Here is a 20,408-nt window from a genome sequence, read left to right as displayed (position 1 = left end):
ACATTAAAGAGGACCGGCCCCAGCACCGAGCCCTGGGGGACGCCACTAGTGACTGGCCTCCAACTGGACTTGGCTCCATTCACCACGACTCTTTGGGCCCGGCTATCCAGCCAGTTTCTAACCCAACGAAGCGTGCGCCAGTCCAAGCCAAGAGCAGCCAGTTTCTTGAGGAGAATGCTGTGGGAGACAGTGTCAAAAGCCTTGCTGAAGTCAAGGTAGACCACATCCACAGCCTTTCCCTCGTCCACCCAGCGCGTCACTTTGTCATAGAAGGAGATCAGGTTCGTCAAGCAGGACCTGCCTTTCATAAACCCATGCTGACTGGGCCTGATCGCCTGCTTGCCCTGCAAGTGCTGCGTGATGACTCTCAGGAGGATCTGCTCCATGAGCTTCCCTGGCACTGAGGTCAAACTGACAGGCCTGTAGTTTCCCGGGTCTGCCCTCCGGCCCTTCTTGTAGATGGGCGTCACATTTGCTAGCCGCCAGTCAACTGGGACCTCCCCCGATCGCCAGGACTGCTGATAAATGATGGACAGTGGCTTGGCCAGCTCCTCTGCCAGTTCTCTCAGTACCCTTGGGTGGATCCCATCCGGCCCCATCGACTTGTGCACATCCAAGTGCCGTAGCAGGTCACCAACCAGTTCTTCATGGATAGTGAGGGCCACATCCTGCTCTCCATCCCCTTCCACCAGCTCAGGGTACTGAGTATCCAGAGAACAACCGGTATTGCCGCTAAAGACTGAGGCAAAGAAGGCATTGAGCACCTCCGCCTTTTCCTCATCTCTTGTAACTAAGTTTCCCCCCGCATCCAGTAAAGGATGGAGATTCTCCTTAGTCCTCCTTTTTGTGTTGATGTATTTATAGAAACGTTTTTTGTTATCTTTAACGGCAGTAACCAGATTGAGCTCCAGATGAGCTTTGGCCTTCCTAATTTTGTCCCTGCACAGCCTCGCTACATCCTTAAAGTCCTCCCTAGTGGCCTGCCCACTTTTCTAAAGATTATAAACCCTCTTTTTTCTCCTAAGATCAAGCCACAATTCTCTGTTGAGCCAGGCTGGTCTTCTTCCCCGCCAGCTCGTCTTTGGGCACGTGGGGACAGACCGTTCCTGCGCCATTAAGATTTCCCTCTTGAAGAGCGCCCAGCCTTCCTGGACCCCTCTGCCCTTCAGAACCGCCTCCCAAGGGACTCCACCAACTAGTGTCCTGAGCAGCTCAAAGCCAGCCCTCCGAAAGTCCAATACAGCGGTTTTACTGGTCCCCTTCCTGGCCTCGCCAAGAATAGTGAACTCCACCATTTCGTGGTCACTCTGCCCAAGACAGCTCCCGACAATCACATCCTCCACCAGTCCTTCTCTGTTTGTGAAGAGAAGGTCTAGTGGGGCACCACCCCTGGTAGGTTCACTAACCAGCTGCGTCAGGAAGCTATCTTCCACGCTCTCCAGAAACCTCCTAGACTGCTTTCTCAGGGCTGTGTTGTGCTTCCAGGATATGTCAGGGAAGTTGAAGTCCCCACGAGTACAAGAGCTGACGATTTTGCAACTTCTGTCAGCTGCCTGTAGAACTCCTCATCCGTCTCCTCATCCTGGTTCGGCGGTCTATAGCAGACCCCGACCAGAACACTAGCCTTGTTGTCCCTGCCGATCCTAACCCAAAGGGACTCGACCTTGTCATTCCCAGCCTCGATCCTTTCCAACCCAAATCATTCTATGATTCTATGAATTCATGACAATATTCAAATTTTGTTTAAGGGAAGCTATTTGATAAATGAAAGGCAAAGTGCAGAAACCTATGGACAAACAACAGGAAGGGACAGGAATGGAAATGGACAAACAAAAGGAATCAAAAACATCTCATGCCAGTGACACTGTAAGAATAGGATATTAATAAAAGAAAAATCAAGTGAGTAAGATAACACTCAGAATAGTGCCTAAAGGCTACAAAAATTTTGGTTTGACATTAAACATAGAGGAATTTTAAAGCAATAGACTTTTTAAAGTGAGCAAATTTGAAAGTAACTAAACAGAAAGAGATGTAGAAGTTGCTACTCAGACCCAAGCAACCTAAACAAGTTCAAAAAGATCCAAAAGATCTAAAAAGATCAACAGAACTATTTGTATTGGTGTAAAAGCATGAAGCTTATGTTAGGCAAGACAAACATGCTGCTGTCATTAAATTAGATATTGAGTAATGGAGTGTGATGCTTTTTCCTTCCCCCCTTTTGGTGAAAGAATAAAATTATTTGAAAGAAAGCTCATATATTAGAACACAGGCTTTTCCTTTCTACATTCTGACCAAAAGCAACACTATAGTAAAGGGTGTTTATAATATGGAAAGTATTTTAAGCAACATGTTGAATAGAAATACTATAAAATTAATAACTACAGAGTTGCTGGAGAAGCTAGCTAAGCCAGAATCCACCAAATCAACATTGAACCTCAGAAAAGGTAAAGCCCATGAAACAAAACAACAGAACCTTCAGCAGTGAAACTGAAGCTAATTTAACATCTTCAATTTTCCTTAGTGAGTGTAGACATACTTTTGTTTAAAAGTAGCTTTTTAATAAAAATAGTCAATATTTAAATATGTTCAAGATTAAAAATTAGTGTTTCATGTCACTGTAGCACTGGAATAACTGTGTTCGAACACCAATCAAATGAATTTAAAAATATCAAATTTCTACAAATCACCATTTTCTAAAAACAAAACAAAAACACAAATAGCGAAGATCTGGACCTGATAACAAAGTTCTGTGTTAGATGTTACACAGGGAAGCATCTATATCTGCAGCATCATTAAGGAGCTTCTAGATATCCCTTTCTTCTTTTATTTTTCCACACTAGCATAAATAATCTCATGGTAAAAGCACATTTAAGCCCAACTGTGCCAATTCTCTAATTTCTCTAATTTCCAATCTTTTTACAAACTACATTATCAAGACCTTTTTTTTTTTTTTTTTTTTTTTTTAAATACATATATATATTTTTTGTGTTGAAATTGTCAAAAAAAATCTTTTTTATTTCCTTTCCCCGTCTTTTTTAAACAGGAAACCTACCACACCATAGTCAATAAATAAATAAATAGAAGGCAATAAAAGAAAAAAAGCTGAAAAGCTTAGGTAAGAGATGAAACAGAAACATTTGTACATCTCATTACTGAAATCTAGAAAGATTAAGGAGAAGATAAAACACTGAAATCTAAAGAAATTCTAGAACGGAAGGTAAATAAAAATGCAGGATATCAGGAAAGTGTCTTGACTGCCAGCAGACTCTACCACACAAACCCTCATAACTATTAAAAAAAAAAAAAAAAAAAAAAAGGTGGGAAGAGATTAATTTTGTCTAATAGTCCAAACTGTTACCTACTTATCAAAATGGAAAATAGGTAGAGAAAATGGGAATTTCACATTCTGAACATTGAACTTTGCTGGAATTCTAGAATCAATGAAATAAAGACATGTCAATAAATTAGCCCAACATCCTACCATTTGGAGTATCACCAAGTGACCAACTGTACGTAAAACTAAACTACCAGGTTTTTTTTGTTTGTTTGTTTGTTTGTTTTTCCTTCAAAGCTTGTTTTACAGAAAATTCCACAACCTTTCTAGGTTATCTTTTCCAATACTTCATAACTATCTTTTTTTTTTTTTTTTTTTTTTTTTTTTTTTTTTTTTAATATCGAAACTAAACCTACACAGTTGTAAATTGTACACATTTTACAATTTTTTCAGACACCACAGAGAAGACCTTTGATTACCCCTCCATTTACATTGGAATGGTGTCATATCTGCTCTCCCTACAACACAACACGGAAGGGTTTTTTTCGTCCCCGATGGAACAAAAACCACTCCTCTTTCTTTTAACTTATCCCTCACTAGAAGATGGATAACTAAACTTTTGATCATTCTCCTTTTCTACATCTTTCTTCAGTTTTTCTGCTTATTTCGGATACAATGATGTAGCAAAAATATATATACATGCTTGGAAGAATTATCATGTCTGTGGATGCTCTACTGTCCATAGTCTAAAAATTACACTGCTGTAATCTTTTCATTTCCTCCTCACAAAAAAATACGAAACATGGTTTCTGTGTAAAATCATGCTCACTTGAAACAGCCTTATAATGTAAATATAGGTGAAAGAGTATTTAAATTAGACAACACTTCATTTAGAAGTTCCTCCTTCATCCTTCAAACAGATGAACTATGTGGAGCAACATGCCATGCCCTCCTGCCAATGTGCCAGTGATACAGATTTTCGTCCATGTCAAAAACACATTTCAACTGTTCAGCACAAATTGGGTAAGGTAGCACTAATGGCAAAGTGCAAAGAAAAAAAAAAAAGGATCTGATTCTTGAAATATTAAGCTCTGATTTTTCTAAGTAATATTCCAAGAGAATTCAAACTGTATAAATATTAGCTCATGAAAAATAATGAGCTAACTTCTTGAAGATCAAACTCTTAAGCTAGCTGTTTTCGGTATAAACACTATTAATTCAAGTGATGCATTAATATACAGGCCTACCTGGCAAGATTTTCATACAAATAAATTCACTAAATATCACTGCATTTATAAGCCTTTGCTATTTAAAATTACTGGCATATTTTTGGAATAATAAAATAAAAATAACAAAATAAAAATAAAAATCTTGAACTTCAGCGATTCCTTATCATGTATCTGGCTCCAGCTGTAAAGCAGCATTGCCAAAAAAGGTCCTGATGGACAAGATCAACATGAGCTAGCAATGTGCTCTTGCAATAAAGGTTAGCAGCATCCCGGGCTACATTAGGGAATTTGGGAATTTATCTTTCCCCTCTGTTCAATACTGGTGAGGTCACATCCAGAGGCCTGGGTCTGCTCTCCATACACAAGAGAAAATGACACAGAAGAGCGAAATCAGCGAAGGGCCACAGAGATGATTAAAGGTCTACAAGCATCAGCCACATTGCATTATTTTATCTTGAGAAAACAGAATAGTTACATGTTGCCTAACTAGTGATTATTTACAGCTAATAAAAATCATTCTAATCCAATGTTGATTCACCAATATGATTAACAAATACAGAGGAATTAACTCTATTTATGATAATAACCTAGCTGGATAACATAACAATTTTTTTTTTTTTGAAGGAGTTTTAGAATCTTCCTCAACTCCTAAGTACAATGGAAGAGCTATTCAGGCAGTGTTTTGCACATTTTAGTGCATATAATTTACCAAATTTAAGTTCTCTGAGTATGTCAGAGAACAAATGCAAACACAGAATTATGAGATGGACAGTATAGAAAACATGCATCTAAATTCCATATGTATGTTTCAGTATATTCAGCATGTGAATGAACAGTTTAAGATAACACCTATAATGGTTGGTTGCAGTATCACAAGAGACAAACATCTAGCAATAAGCCTAGGGAACATACAATCATACCTAATCATATTTAAAAAAAAAAATCACTGTAAAATAAGATTTTACATCTTGTCACGCATTATTTGTGTTAACACTGTTAATTTTGCAACTACCTCACATCCCAATTCATGTAAGACTTAAAAAGCTGCCATTTATGAAATCTCAAAATTTCACAGTTTTTTTTTCCTATATACGGTGTTCATTGCAACACAATTCTACCTTTGACATAGGCAGCTAAGAAAAACATGGAGAATAGCTATTTGTTTCACTGCACCCCCTCCCAACCCTCCCCCCCACCCCAACCCCCAGCATTTTTGCTTTTTGCATTAAAATAATCACATCATTTTTGTTGCTGGATTTCACTCTTAGATAAGATCATCTGTACCTAGCAAAGGCTATGCATCTTTCTTCTATCCAATTGTCTTCAGAGCCCATGCACTGCACTGCACACCTACCTGCCTTCAACTCTAGCATGCCACACAACAATGACCACTGAATCTGTTGATGCTTTCCCATGAAACTCCATAGAACAATACGGAAAATTAAAATCCACTGCAACAAATAAAGATTTGTTCTGTAAATTCCCTTTTGATTAAACAAACAATGGTGTACACCCAGTTGTCTACTAGAAACACTGCAAAGATAAAACTAGCTTTGTCTGCCTTCATTTATGACTGAGAACTTTATTCAATGATGTATGAGTTTAAAGGGTGTTGAATCCTTATAGACCATACATTATCACTTGCCAAGAATCATCAGTAAAAACAGCTAACATGATCTTTCTTTTTTAATAGTAAAAAAAAAAAAAAAAAGTGATTTGAAAGTAATGACCCAAGAGAGCTTCATTTAGACTTTTAACCTAGATTTTCTGTATTTCCAAAAATAAAACCGATCACTCAGTTTGACTACTGAGCAGTAAACAAAACTAACACGTTAAGAATTAACCCCACTTTATTCCCCCCCCCCCCTTTTTGTTTTTGTTTTTTGAGAAAAGGTGGTTAGAAGAAATTCACTTTGATTTACTTCAGCATTAGACAAAATTTATCATCTCAAAGCAACTCATGGAAGCTGCTGCAGTATTAACAAAACTTAGATGAACAAAAAATCAAAACTGAGGAGGAGACTGGCTGCAGGATACCAAGGGGGATTTGGACTGTCTGTATGAGACTATTATTTACAATGAATTATCATTATGGAGGGAATAATACTGTTTTAATCTACTTGTGAAGACACAGACCACGGTAATTTTAGAAATTTGAACAATGGTAAATATCATCTAACATTTTCTTGAACCAGATCCCAGAATTTAAAGTCAGGTTCATCTCTATTCATGTGTCATGAAAAAAAAAAATGCGAACTCTAACCAAAAGCTTATAATAACGTGTTAGTCTATTTTTTGTTAAATAAGATCAAAGATCAAAAAATTGAATTTACTGTGAGAGTTGCTTTTCTGGGAATCTTTGACATTTTAATTATTATAAATCAGGCCACTGGGATTCACCTGAAATTCAGATGTAACTATTGCATTTTCTGAGTTACAACTGAAATTTCAATTATTTATTTTATTTTATTTTATTTTTTTCTCCTAAGTATCATGAAACTGAAGAAGTTACCAAAATGTTCTGTTGATTAGTCCACATGATGTGGAAAAGCTGGCTGATCTGTAATGAAAGTATAAGACCGATATCTTAAAATATATTTTTTTGGTATTTGAACAGTTTTACTACCTATTCAGTTAAACTTTATATCTCAGATGTATTTATAAAGTTTATATATATGCCTATTTATAGATCTATATATACAGACTAAACAAATGAGAAAAATTTGAATCCTCCTGAGCAGTGACAAACTGCATCCATACTAAAATTATAGATATATTCTTCATCAGGCTTGTCTTATTTCTACAGAAGACACTATTGCACTAAATTAAATGTTTTCATGAGATAAAATGGCAACAGTAGCAAACAATGGCAAGCCAAACATCATACACAATCACAATTTATCCTCAAATATTCCCACAGCATAAATGAATTTATAAGGACTTGGGAAAAAAAAAATGGCATAGAAAAACAAAATAAGTTCTGCTAGTAAAGCACTCCAAGAAAATGTAGTTGCTTTGCTAATGATTTCTCTTTGTGCAGTCACTGAGTAAATTCCTAAGAATATTTATTTCTAATGCATGCTTCCTAATCTTTTCCCATTCAATGGCAAAAGCTGCAACGTGAATCCTAGAAAACCCGACTTCTCATCTTGCATTGTTTTTGGCAAGCGATTTCTAGAGTAGCGTCTCTGATAGCTTCTGTTATTAAGCAGAAGTAGGTAACAAAGACTTGCTTCACTCTAGATAATAAAAAGTAGTCAAAAACATAACTGCAAGACACCCCAGGAGACACTGAAGCTCAAGGATAGAATGACAACACCTTCTAAAAATCATCTACATATAGAACCTAACACAAGAATACAACTGGTGTGTCATTTTTAGACAGCCAAATATATATGCATATACTTATGTGCATATATATATATATAAATAAATGTTTTCATTTTTCTTATAAAATTATTTGATTCATGTTTGGAATAAACTTTGTGACTCATTGTCAAAGAACACTACCTCAATAAACCACTTCCTTGAGCCCTAAAGCTAGTTCATCTGGTCAATTAAAACTGTGTTTTAAATGACATTATTATTAATCTTCAAGGATTAATTCTTAATCAATACAGTCCCAAGTATGTCAAGCTCACTCAATCCCACAGAGCACAGACTGACCAGCATCAATCAAACCTGAACTTGTGGTGACTAAAAGTACATATTTTCATTCTCTTTCATGTTGAATAATTGATGAAAAAGGTTCAGAGATGAAGATATGTAAGATATTTTGATAGTTTTGAAACTCGGTAAATTTTAAGGAAAGTCTAGAATAGACACATTTGTGGAAAGCACAAAGTTCATATTAAAAAAAAAAGTTGTTTTAAAATTAAGCTGTGATGAGGGCATTTTCCTAACAGTGTACTTAAGACAAGTGTGGTAGTTTTACATTTGGTTCCCTGGATATCTGACCTACACAAATGGGATTTTACACAATCAATATGCAAAAGGAGCAAGTACTTCCAAAACTTTCTAAGATATACAAAGAAAAGTAGAATGAAAAATTAGAGTTATTTTTTCCCCATGTTTAAAAAGAAATAAAGTTGTCTTATTAAGAGGAGCAGCAGTTAAGAGCAAGCTCAGGGCTCAGCATGATCCTATATGCTTGTGTGGACATTTGTGTACATCTTCATATTCACAATGGCACTGTTATTCTTAGATCCAGCTGTTTCACACTCATTGCCAGATGGTACTTTTATGTGCAATTCTAGTTAAGTATAATATGTGGGACAGTACTGGAAAAAGACAGCTATTTAGTAATGACTACACTAATGCCTTTGAAAATACAAACAAATCCTAAAAATAATAAACTAAAAACCTCAGGTGAGTAGAACAAAGCAAGTTGTGAGACTTATGTTTTCACCTTGCCATTGTTCAGTTTTACTTCTGCATGGATTCCAGTTTTTCAGGAAGGAATTCCAATAAACGAGGTAGACTTCAAGAGACAGTGCAGCAATAGCTTGTCATTAGAAGCTTTATTGCAGAAGTATTGAATTTCTGTGCCTGAAAAGCACAGCTCATATCTATGGTTGCATATGACATTGTCTTGCATCCCAGAAGAGAAAACAGAATCAGAGAAAAGGAAATTCACATCACAAACAGTTCCTTTACTACTGCCATTGCAAGTAAGAGAAAATGTTGAAAAGTTTTGTGTGTGTGATGAAAAGTTTTAAAGGAAACATAAACTGGGAAAGAATTATTATTAGGATATATGATGCTACTACGTACTCAAGTAGATCACTTTCTTAACCAAAACTCTCCTGAGTAACTGCTTATGACTTTTTCTTTGAATGGTATTTTATTCAAACTAATTTGTTACTCCAAAAATAAAATAATTTTGTGGATGATATTGACAATATCTCTTTGGAAAAATTTTCATGTTTAACTATTCCCAGTATTTCAAAATACCATTATCCATGGAAGCAGTTTTTTATGAAGTTACCTGCTATAAGTAAAGGAATGAAAGAGGCTAGTATTTAGTAAGAGGTGAAACATTTCATACTGGGATGTGACTGGATTTAATTGGTAGGAATGTTAAAATGGTCATTTCTCCGCTAAATGATTTTCCACTTTCATGGCTAAAATCTTCCATTAGTGGCTAGCATGCAAAAATGTCCTATATATAACTTGTGGTACTGAGAGACAATGACTGAAGCTGTCAGCATGTAAGAAGTAAAGGCATTGAGTTTACACTCCTTTCAGCTGTGACGTCATTTGTTTTACCTGCAGTCACCTTCCCTACACCATGACTGTAGCAGAGGGAACAATGGGTAATATCTTCAATATTGGCCTTACAGAATTCCTCAGTGCATTTCACTAGAATTAATCATAACAAGTCCTTGACTGACAAAAAGTGTTCTCCATTCTCCCCTTCTTTAACCAACCAAGAAAGTGGTGTTAAAATCTGTGCCCATTTTCTTGAGGCCTGTTGTGTATGAAGTCATGTAGGATTCCTTCAAGTACATAGCTGTCCATTGTGTCTACAAAACTACTGGTAGATTAGGATGAATAAATCCAGCTTTTTGTTCTGGACAAATGCTTACTTTTCAACTCTGTATTGAAGACATGATTTTTGTCACTCTAGGTGTTATATCTAGGTGTTATGACAGCTAAGTGTCATTGGCACAGGTTGAATACAACAGCTATAGAATGCACTGTCAAGAAAAATCACGCAATGGTATATATCAGTGTCCAGTGTGCAAACTAGACCCTGTTTGTCTCCACTTGTCCAGCTGTTTTATCATGGTCTTCCTCTCAACTCACCTTCATCCCTTCACCATCTCCTGTTTGACCAGATCCTAAAAGGAATTACTTAATCATACACTTAGGACCTTAAATAGACCGATACATAACTACCACATTTCATTCTACATTGTTGCAGTGGAAGTCAGCTAAGCTGTTAATACAAAACGAAGCAGGATTTTTCACTTCAGGGAAATATCTGGGGAGCTTCTAACCTGATTTAAACAACTAATGAAAAAAAAAAAAAAAAAGTGTGTGGGAAGAAAGCAAGATAAGAGAAGAGGAGGAAAAACAACAGGAAAAGTCTGTAAGTGTAATACATGTACATTAATTTCCAGTCGCTGAATTTAAACTGCAGATGGGAGTTGAACATTGGCTGAAGGCTTACAGAAACGTACAGTTAAAATATTTTTCTATCCCCATTGAAAAAGCAGCTAATAAGCTAGTAGCAGTACATAGTTTAGGTAGCCACAGAAAGCTTAAGCACCCCAGAAGCATCTTCTATTTTGTCAGCTTTGCTGTTCTTGAAGAAGAAAACTAAACAAAGGTTTCTAGAATGCAGTGCCTGAAAGTCATTATATAAACAATCACTATCACAACAGACAATTGTTCTGAGAAATAAGTATCTGGTTTTTGGTCTGAAATTGAAATGTAAGTGGAAGCAGATCTTACTCTGTTTCACACCTTTGACTTGGATATGTTGGGCACCAAGAAATTTTACAATTGTGCTTGAAAAAGATCAGAAAAACACCACCTTATGCGTTTCAGTGGTAACATATTAAAGAAAAAGGTTGCTAAAATTGAGAGCACTCTATTTAAGGAAGGAGTATAGAATTTGAGCTTTCTTACCACTTCATTCATCTCCACAAAGAAAATCTCTGCCTTAATTTACTTGGCACATCTAGACTACAAAGGTATGACTTGACTCACACAAAATATTGCTGACATTCATATATTCAAGACCACCTTTTTCTGGTGCTACCACCTGCCTAGATATCAGTAAGTACAAATAGCAGAAGTGAAACATCTGATTTTCTGGGTCATGTAGGAATTGTATCACATTGCTGCACTGTTACTACTGACAGCTATGCAGGCTCACATGAGCAACTCCAGCAAAGTACCTTAACTGTTTGAGTAAAGGTAACCTTAAAACTCATTCAGAAACAAAACAAAACAAAATAGAACAAAAAACTGTAAATGTAAATGTACAGTTCAAAAGCTTTGAAATGGTATTGACATTTCATTATATCATACTCCCAAAACAATTACATTTAAGAGAATAATATTTTACTAACTATGGCTTCTTCTGAGTTGGGCTGCTGATTTGCTTTTTCCACCAGTGTCAGCATCCAGCTTAACACAAAAACAAAGGTGGAATATGAATGGAACTAAAGGAAGGATATTCCTAGTTATGTTGTTCTGTACCAAACCATCACACACTTTAATAGGTCAGGATTAAACTTTCTGTTGCCTGGCCAAAACACTGCACTCTATGATAATGTTGGTGTGTGACAACATAATTTAAAAAATAATGAGATGTTTTGCAGATTTTAATGGCCTACTTTATCTTGGGAGATGTCTATCAAACACAGGAGCTGGAAATCTGAATAGATATGTGAAATATAATACTCATGCTGTCTACCTCATTCAGAATTTTTTGTTGTTTTCAGAAGTGTTCCTGTCAGTCTCCTGAAATGTTTTTTTGTTTGTTTTTTTCTTCCTGCAAACTAATTTTTTGGCAGATATTCTTCCTCTTTGGTGGATACCTATTATCCCAATCTTGAATTTGAGATTTTACATATACCCTATAAAGATAAAAAACAATTTTGCAACAGTATGTATAAACTCAACACACAGAAGTATTGTTTTTCTGCCTATGCTTCCTACAGTTCCAATGGCAACACACTCAATCCAGTTAATATTGGATATTTTTCCCATCTTTGAGTTATTTGGTAGACCATGCACCATTATAAAGTTCTTCACACTCAGGCAATGAAATCAAACACAGAATTGAAGTAGATCAATGGAGCAATTCAAAGATGTATATCTGCAGTAGGAAAGGAGAGAAAGGAAAATGTTCTAGAATACTCACTTTGATGAATCTATGAAGTATATTACAAGAGCACCAATACTAAGAGCGAAGACTAAGACAACCTACAAAAGAAAAGTAGGAGTGGTTATTAACAGTGTTAAAGTGAAACATTTCTTCTTCTACACACACACCAAAAAAAAAAAAAAATCATAAAATAGTATTCTATTTCATCTGTCATTTTCTTTATTAAGGTTGTTACTCATTGAATTTCAAACAGTATATATTATCACAGAATGCTTTCTTGCAGTGAAAAAGAGCCACAAACACATCAAATCAGGGCAATCCAGTAGACAGTTAGATCTTAAATCCTAACCTCTGCTAACCTAGATTCTTTAATTTCAAATGGCCAGCAATCTCATTGCATGCCATTAAAGTTTCAGTATACATTTAAAAGAACTGTCCTTCAGGACTACAGTAAAAAGTATCTGCTCAGTGGTAGGTAAACCAAGAGAAATGATAGATTACACTGAATTTCCATTTATAAACATGCTTTTGAAATCCACAGGTTATGTACATGTATAAGGCTGTGTAAAAATATGTATTTACGTTTCACTCTTGTCCACTAAAACACTAGTTAACTTCCAAACACATTAAAAAATAATAGTTTGATGCAGCTTGTATACAAAGGATACACACCCAGAGCAATTTTCCCTCCTCAAAATCTGTTGAATTTTTTGAACAAATGTATTTTGTTAGGTATGGCATCTAGCCCTTATTAGCTGTGTAGGAATTGCTTTTTTGCCTAGTACATCAGAAGCTGGACTGGAGACACATCTGTGACCTACACAATGTGACCTACATCATTATCTACACAATAGTTTCCGTACCCATTGTAACGTAGATGTCTGACATGGTAATGATAGGCTTATTCTCTTGAACAATGCCATCCCCTGGGTAATTTGGAATTTTAAAACATGGATCCAATAAGCTATTTTTTATACGATAGAATATGATTTTATTGGAAGAAATCAGAAAAAAAAAAAAAACTGTCTGCTATAGTGAAGATGCAAAACAGATTAAAAATTATGTCTCCTGCAACTCTTATCTGATCTACTGGTCTACAAAATCAACACAGAATGTTCTTGTCTTCTGACAGGCACTTCTCAAGTAGCTGCTTAGAAGTAACATCCCTTAAAATAAACCCAGAGCATTGGCAGTTCAAGACCAGATAGACCAGAGTACTACTAAGGGGACATGCTCCTCACAGTTAAAATACAACTTCTTATGTCAGAAATGGCTAAAAACCACATCATCTAAACAACCATATTTGTGAAATAAACTAGCAATATAAATCCAATTCTGACTAACCAGATTTATTCATCTGTATGAATATCACCACTAATGTGTACCACCACAATTATTGCTACTTTTCTTGACAACCACAACTGTTCAAGCAACAGATGGACAATGAAACAAAAATTTGTTCATCCAATATAGGCTTCAGACCTAGAAGCTGGCACTGGAAATTATTAGAACTGCTTTTGGCTAATGAACACAGAAATTAGTTCCCTAAGACTGTCTCACTAGATCCTTGAACCAGCCATGATTCACTAACTCCTCCTCTCCATATATTAGAAAGAATTTGGAAGGAAATTCTCTTCCAGCTACAAATTTCACTATAATGATTAAACTAACATTTTTTTTTTTCCCAGTTAAAGGACATCAGCTACAGTTTTGCTTGCTTTCTGTGCAGATCTTTCTTTTTTTTGCCAAGTAATCACAACATAGTATTCTATATTTTGAGATTATTTTTCACCTGGATTCCAGAGAAAAGGATTTTTGTTTTCATTTTAGACATTAAAAGATTTAAATAACATATTTTTGAAAGAGCAAGACATGTTCAACAATAGAAAAATTCTTAATAAATATAAGTTAAAACACCTTTTTCTGAAGCTGTCATAATAGGAAAGAAACTGACTTACTCTTTTCATTTTTTCAAGTTCTGCAAAGTACAAAAGTAAAGATGGACTGATTTTCTCGTTCACTTGTCTTAGGTCACAATATTCAGTCACTGCCTACTAGCCAAAGGATACCTCTGTAATGAAACCAGCATAACTGTATACCAGTCTTGCATTTTCATCATATCCAGTCTCTTAATAATCATCACTGTGGTGCTTAAATCAAGTTAAAGAAATCCTAGGTAAGATATTCCAAAATGCTTAAGGAATTTAAATGTTCTATGACAATTCATATAACTTCCATTAAAATGCAAATATCTAAATTTTGTAAGATGCTTGATTCCCATGCTACTCCAGTGAGATATGACAAAACTACACCATTCCCCTGTTGTAGTATATACCTGACTTTAAATCAAGTCCTGTTTTCTCTTCTAATACCCCAACACACATCCCTGGTATTACTATTCATAATGTCCCCAAAAATCACAGAAAGGGAATTAGAAGAAAATGGAATCTTATACTCCATTATTATCCTGCCAGCAGAGAGACACACTTTTCATTTGCTTAAGTGACAGTGTTATCAAGCTCAACACAAATATGCTAAGTGTGAGGAAAAAGAAGGGCCTGAATCAATCATTTTAAAGGTATATTAAAATAAAAATAAAATTAATATCCTTCCATGCTAAATAAATCAATTTGATAAGAGTCTCAAATGCAAGGTTTATTTAGGTATTTTTTTTAGGTATTTATTTGGGTATATGGGTATTCCCACCATTTAGGTATTCCCACCTAAAAACTGAATGTAACCTGGTTATTTAGATCCAGGGAGACAGTTTTTGAGTTTAGGTCTAAATTCAGATGAGTACTTGCAAGATTTTCCATGGGAGCCAACATCTATTTTTGAGAACTTATTATGTTTGAAGAGAGGTATAAACCTAGACAGACTGATACCCCAAACCCACAGAAACTAGAAGCTAAGGGAGTAAAATAGCATATATGTATGTGAATTACTTCCATGTTAACTAGGCCATGGGGAGAAGCTTGCTTGCTCTGTTTATTATTCCAATGCATTTGGCACAGCACTGCAATTGCTACACATCTATTATAGCTTCTCTCTGGAAGGAAAAAATCTTTTAATTTATAATAAATTACTGTTTGTTTAAGATTGAGAAATGTGAAATCATATGCTAGCAGCTACTCTGACTAAGCATTTAGCATTAAGTTAAAAATAATATCAGTCTGATAAAAAGAAACAGAGAATAAACATGGAATAGTTGCTACATATACTTATTTTTTTCATTAAAAATAAAATTAAAGAAGATCCAGACAGAGTTCAACAAAAGTATACACTGCCTTTTTGAAGCAGAACACAGAGAAATTCTAGAAAAAAAAAAATCCACTTAAAGAAAACTGCAAAAACATTTTGCTTTCTCCAATACTGGTAAGATGCCCCAGAAGACCTTTGACCATTCTTTTGAGGTACTTCATGCATCTACACTAAGAACAGTCACAGGAAATAATAGGGGAAAAAAAAAAGGGGGGGGGGGGGGGCTGACATTTTTTAAAAACAGAGTAACACAGCAAAGCTGCAGGGGTAGTATAGACATTGAGCAAATACTATTAGGATGAAGCCATGATAACACCAAAGGGACTCAGCGCACCTTCCAGGGCCAGACCTATGTAAAAGAAGGATAATAATGACCAATATAATAATATAATGAATATAATAACCAAATAACCAAGGGGTGGCACTGTTTCTCCTACAACTGCATTGAACTCATGTCCTGGCATTACTGAAGAAGCATGGAAAAATGGAAAGGCTGTTCATATTAGGGAGAAGTTATAATTATTACATACACAGTAATGAGTAATGTAAAGATTCCAGTGTAGAAACATTTTTTCCACGTCAACCCTGCAATGAGTGCATCAAAAACATCATACCACAAACACAAACTTCTTATGCACTCTTATACAGCAGTCTATGTTCATTTAAATCACTAATGAAGTGTTAATACCAGATGTTCTCCCTAAATTACATTTTGATGCGTATATCCACAAGTAGCACTTCAGTCCAATACCACTCCCACTAAAGTTATGAATTCATCTTGAAGTTTTTGCGTTATTTGCATGCACAGAATTTAGAAACACCTATCTGACATCAAAAATAAGTCAGAAATATCAACAGTTTTCAGGCTATTTGTTACACTAGCTAAATCCTAGCCTCATTAGTTACAATTATTAGTTGCATATGTTTCTTCCAGGTTGTATATGGAATCAGGTAAAATACTTCAAACAACAATGTTCTCTTCTCCCTTTCCTTCCTGCCAATTTCCTGCCAATTCTTCCTATATATAGCAAATGTGCTATAGGTCTAAACATTACTGATAGACATATCTCTGATAAAGACTTACACAAAATAAATGACACAATAGTTAAAATTGGCTTCTTTTTCATGTTCCAAATACTCTGTACTCCTCTGTTCTTTTTCTTCCTAATGGTTTCTATGAACTATTTCTATGAATAAATTTTCTGGTATTCTGAGTACTAAATTAAAACATATTTATTTACATACACACACACACAGATAAAGTAGATGAAAATATTTCCCTTACTTTCCAACTCAAGATCATACATTACGCTATTGACATTGTAGATTGAGAACATCAAAAGAACATCTTTTAAGTAAATGCATATCAACGGTAAACGTACTGGCACAGAGGTTTCTGGGAGTGTGGGGGGAACATATATGTTGAACTTAATGTCTTTGAAGAACTTAGGACATAGATTTTGTGCTTCTTGCTATGCATTTGTTTCAAGATAGGTAATTTCAATATCTCAGAGGCAGGATGAGATCTTCCATATATGCTATGCAGTAGGCAGGCAGCAGAAGTCATACAACCATCTACTTGGCACGTGCCTGAGGGCAAACTTGTCCATCTCTGCCACTAAAGAGTCATTTTTACTATTTCCCTGACTCCTGAAATACAACCCTTTTCTCTTTCATGTCTTCAGGGTTGAAAACTTGTAGTGTGATAGCATGTATTTCATCTTCTTTGAATTTTATTTTTTTCCCTAAGATGACTGAATTGGATTTGTCTTGGAGCTAATGAATGGAAATATCTCATGTAACATCCCATACCTTTTATTTAACACTAGGTTTACAGAGGCCCTAGAGAATATATGGTCCTTATTCTATTGGGGAAGAGAGGGGGTGGTATTTGTGAAAAAAAATAAAACATTTTATGCTTTGCAGAGGGTGGAAAAGTTCTTATTTTGTTATCTTATGACAATCTATTGTGCATTGCTCTTCAGAAATCTGTGTCTGAAGCTCTTACCATGCTAAGATGAAGTTTTTGACCACTAGGCCAACTTTACTGTTTATAATATATTAAATTGTTCTATTAACATTTATATTTCAGATTACTTAAGGAGAATACAAACCATAACATATGACCTCAAAGCTACATCCTGGTTAACTCAAGGATCCACTGATTTTGTAATTCTGAACTTTTCATTAGTACCATTCTAATAGTCTGAGGTTTTGGCCTATTTTGAAAGAAAAATTACACACTGGAAATATCAAAATAAACTTCCTTTGACCAGAAGAATGGAAAGCAATTGTATTTCTTTTATATATACAGAGAATTTATTTGTTTGGATTTGTTAGGAATGGAAACCTATACACAACTACAAGTTATATTTCAGAAGGAGGAATTACTTAATCTTTGTTTGGCAATCCAATGTTAATTTGCAGACTCTAGGATGTGCACCAGGACATTTACAATTAATGTAGTCCAACAAAAGTAAGACTTGAGCAAGACTAGACCTCAAAAGAGCCAAAACACCCTGCTTCAATTTAAGTCTCATTAACTGATACCCTATATGTAAACAACAAAATCCAGAAAGCATTCCATGTAGGCAAAGTGGTAAGAAATTATGCATTGCAGCTGATATCAACAGCTGAGCAATTAGTATCTCTGAGGTTACTATAAATACAGATGAAGAAAGAGCTGTTTACTATAATAAGAAAGTCTTTCCAAAAATCAGTGTTCTCCACTCATTTTTGATAGCACTTCATTAAGATTTATTGCTATTATTCCCTGTGGATATATCACAGTGAACTAAAGCAGCTGCATTATGTTAAGTTTATACAATTCACAGAATCACAGAATGTTAGGTACTGAAAGGGACCTTGAAAGATCATAAGAAAGGTCATGTAGGCCAATCCCCCCGCCAGAGCAGGAACACCTAACTCCCTCAACCTACTAACCACTGCCCTTCTGATACACCCCAGGATGCTACTGGCCTTCTTGGCCCCAAGGACACAATGCTCATGGTCATCTCGTTGTCCACCAGGACCCCCAGGTCCCTCTCCAACTCACTGCTTTCCAGCAAGGCAGTCCCCAGTTTATAGTAGTGTCTGTAATTCACGTTAGTTCATCCAACAAAATGGTCTTCAGAACTTCATGACTTGTCAAGACAAATAAATTGTAATATGCATTTTTATAACAATTAGTAGAGAATTTCTGTTAGAGATGTTCTCAGCTATACCCTGACAAACAAAAGTAGAGACAGGAGTGAGTATATCTGAGATCTATGAGTAGGACATAGTACCATGCTCTGGGTAGAGCTGCACACTGAGTTTTCTCTGGGTTTAAACACATTGCCTGTGTCCAGCTTTTCTGCCTCCACTTTTCTACCTGGTCCCTCCCAGGCCAATGCATAAATAAGTGAGATGAGGAAGGCAAAAGTATAAAATATTAGGAATACTGCTTTCCACCATCTACTCTATGAGGATATGAATTCCTAGGGGCTCTTGGGAAGTCATTCTACCAAGTCAAGGTTCACAAAGTCATATTCTTATTGACAAAATGCTCTCTTAATGTCTTTCAGAACAACTGCATACAATGTCAGCTTCTCTTTAAAGAGAAACATCTAACCACATGTCAGCCATCATGAGCCACCTTACAACAGCAAATCACAAACAAGTGAAGCATGAAGCAGGTGAATCAGATGAAAAACCTAGTGATAAAACAATAAAGAGAGAAAAATAAGATTCCATCTTGTTCCTCCCACCAATAAATAAGAAATGTGAAGTTCAAACAAGCCTTTTAAGAAACTAGGAAGTTTCTTGTCATTTACCTGTTATTCACAAGCATAGGGAACAGATTTTGCAGCTAATACACTCCCTGTAAAAGAGCCATGCTTGCTGGGACACAGCAGAATGAAGAACCAGCAGTGATATATATACATGAGTACAGCCCAAGAGCAAATTCTACAGTCAGCACCTGCTGCTGATGACAAGATACATGTTAACCACTATGAATCTTAATGCATGTGTTCTCTGAACGTTGTGCTAGCTAGTAAATCTGCCTTGGTGACTTATCGATCCTACCCTTTTGCATGCAGAAGTGGCAGGCAACAGAGTTAAACAAAACATTTTTACTATTTCTTCCACACTTTGAATGTCAGATAGGATTTAGAACCTAATTCTGGAAGGAACTAGGCACCTCCAAGCTAGACAGGGAACAAACTCACCTTTTAGGGAAGTCAGAAAATACTCAAAAGCACCTCAGTCTTCAGAGCCAGCAGCTACCAGCCCGTAGTTTTTGGTTTGATGCAATTAAAGCACTAAATTCAAACATTGTAAGTTGATGGCCACATTATAATCTTCTCAGAAACCCAAAGACTTGCAAATATTTGCATGCAAATTCTTTTCTTTCAATTACACTGTCTGCTTTATTATAAATTTCACTACAGAGCTACTTAGCTATGAAATTCTACAGTAAATAAACTAGTCACCAACATTCAGTAAAAAGAGTACTAAAAGTTTCATCAGCTTTATGAGAACTGCTGTATAATTTTTGCCCTTGTTCAGCAAAGTTCAAGTAGGCTTTCTATTTACCAAGAAAACTCAAAGTTTATCCAAAAGTGGAAGGGAACTACCTTTATGAACCAACAGGCAAAGTCACTGTGAATTTATCTAGGGAAATTAATAGCAAGGATTTTATTTTAAAAATATAACTAAAACAGCAATAAACAGGTCACCATAAGCTCTGGCTGACAATCACAAGCAATCAGAAAAATTGGTTATTAACCCTAGTTTGGCTTCTTACTTGGTGTGTGAA

General features: G+C 35.8%; 1 protein-coding gene across 30 annotated transcripts in view; it reads right to left on the bottom strand.

Moving 5' to 3' along the window:
• The window catches only part of KCNMA1 (potassium calcium-activated channel subfamily M alpha 1), a 470,776-nt gene that overhangs the window by 242,855 nt on the left and 207,513 nt on the right, over positions 1 to 20,408 (bottom strand). For all 30 annotated transcript variants that reach the window (XM_032191476.1, XM_032191474.1, XM_032191475.1 and 27 more), the window contains one exon: positions 12,383 to 12,444. In XM_032191476.1, the coding sequence (XP_032047367.1) occupies positions 12,383 to 12,444 (62 nt within the window). The remainder of the gene's footprint in view (positions 1 to 12,382; positions 12,445 to 20,408) is intronic.

This window comes from Aythya fuligula, chromosome 7, assembly GCF_009819795.1.
Source record: "Aythya fuligula isolate bAytFul2 chromosome 7, bAytFul2.pri, whole genome shotgun sequence".
In the NCBI taxonomy this organism is placed as follows: domain Eukaryota; kingdom Metazoa; phylum Chordata; class Aves; order Anseriformes; family Anatidae; genus Aythya; species Aythya fuligula.
Note: the sequence above shows the minus strand (reverse complement) of the source record. Positions and strands in the feature narration are given on the sequence as shown.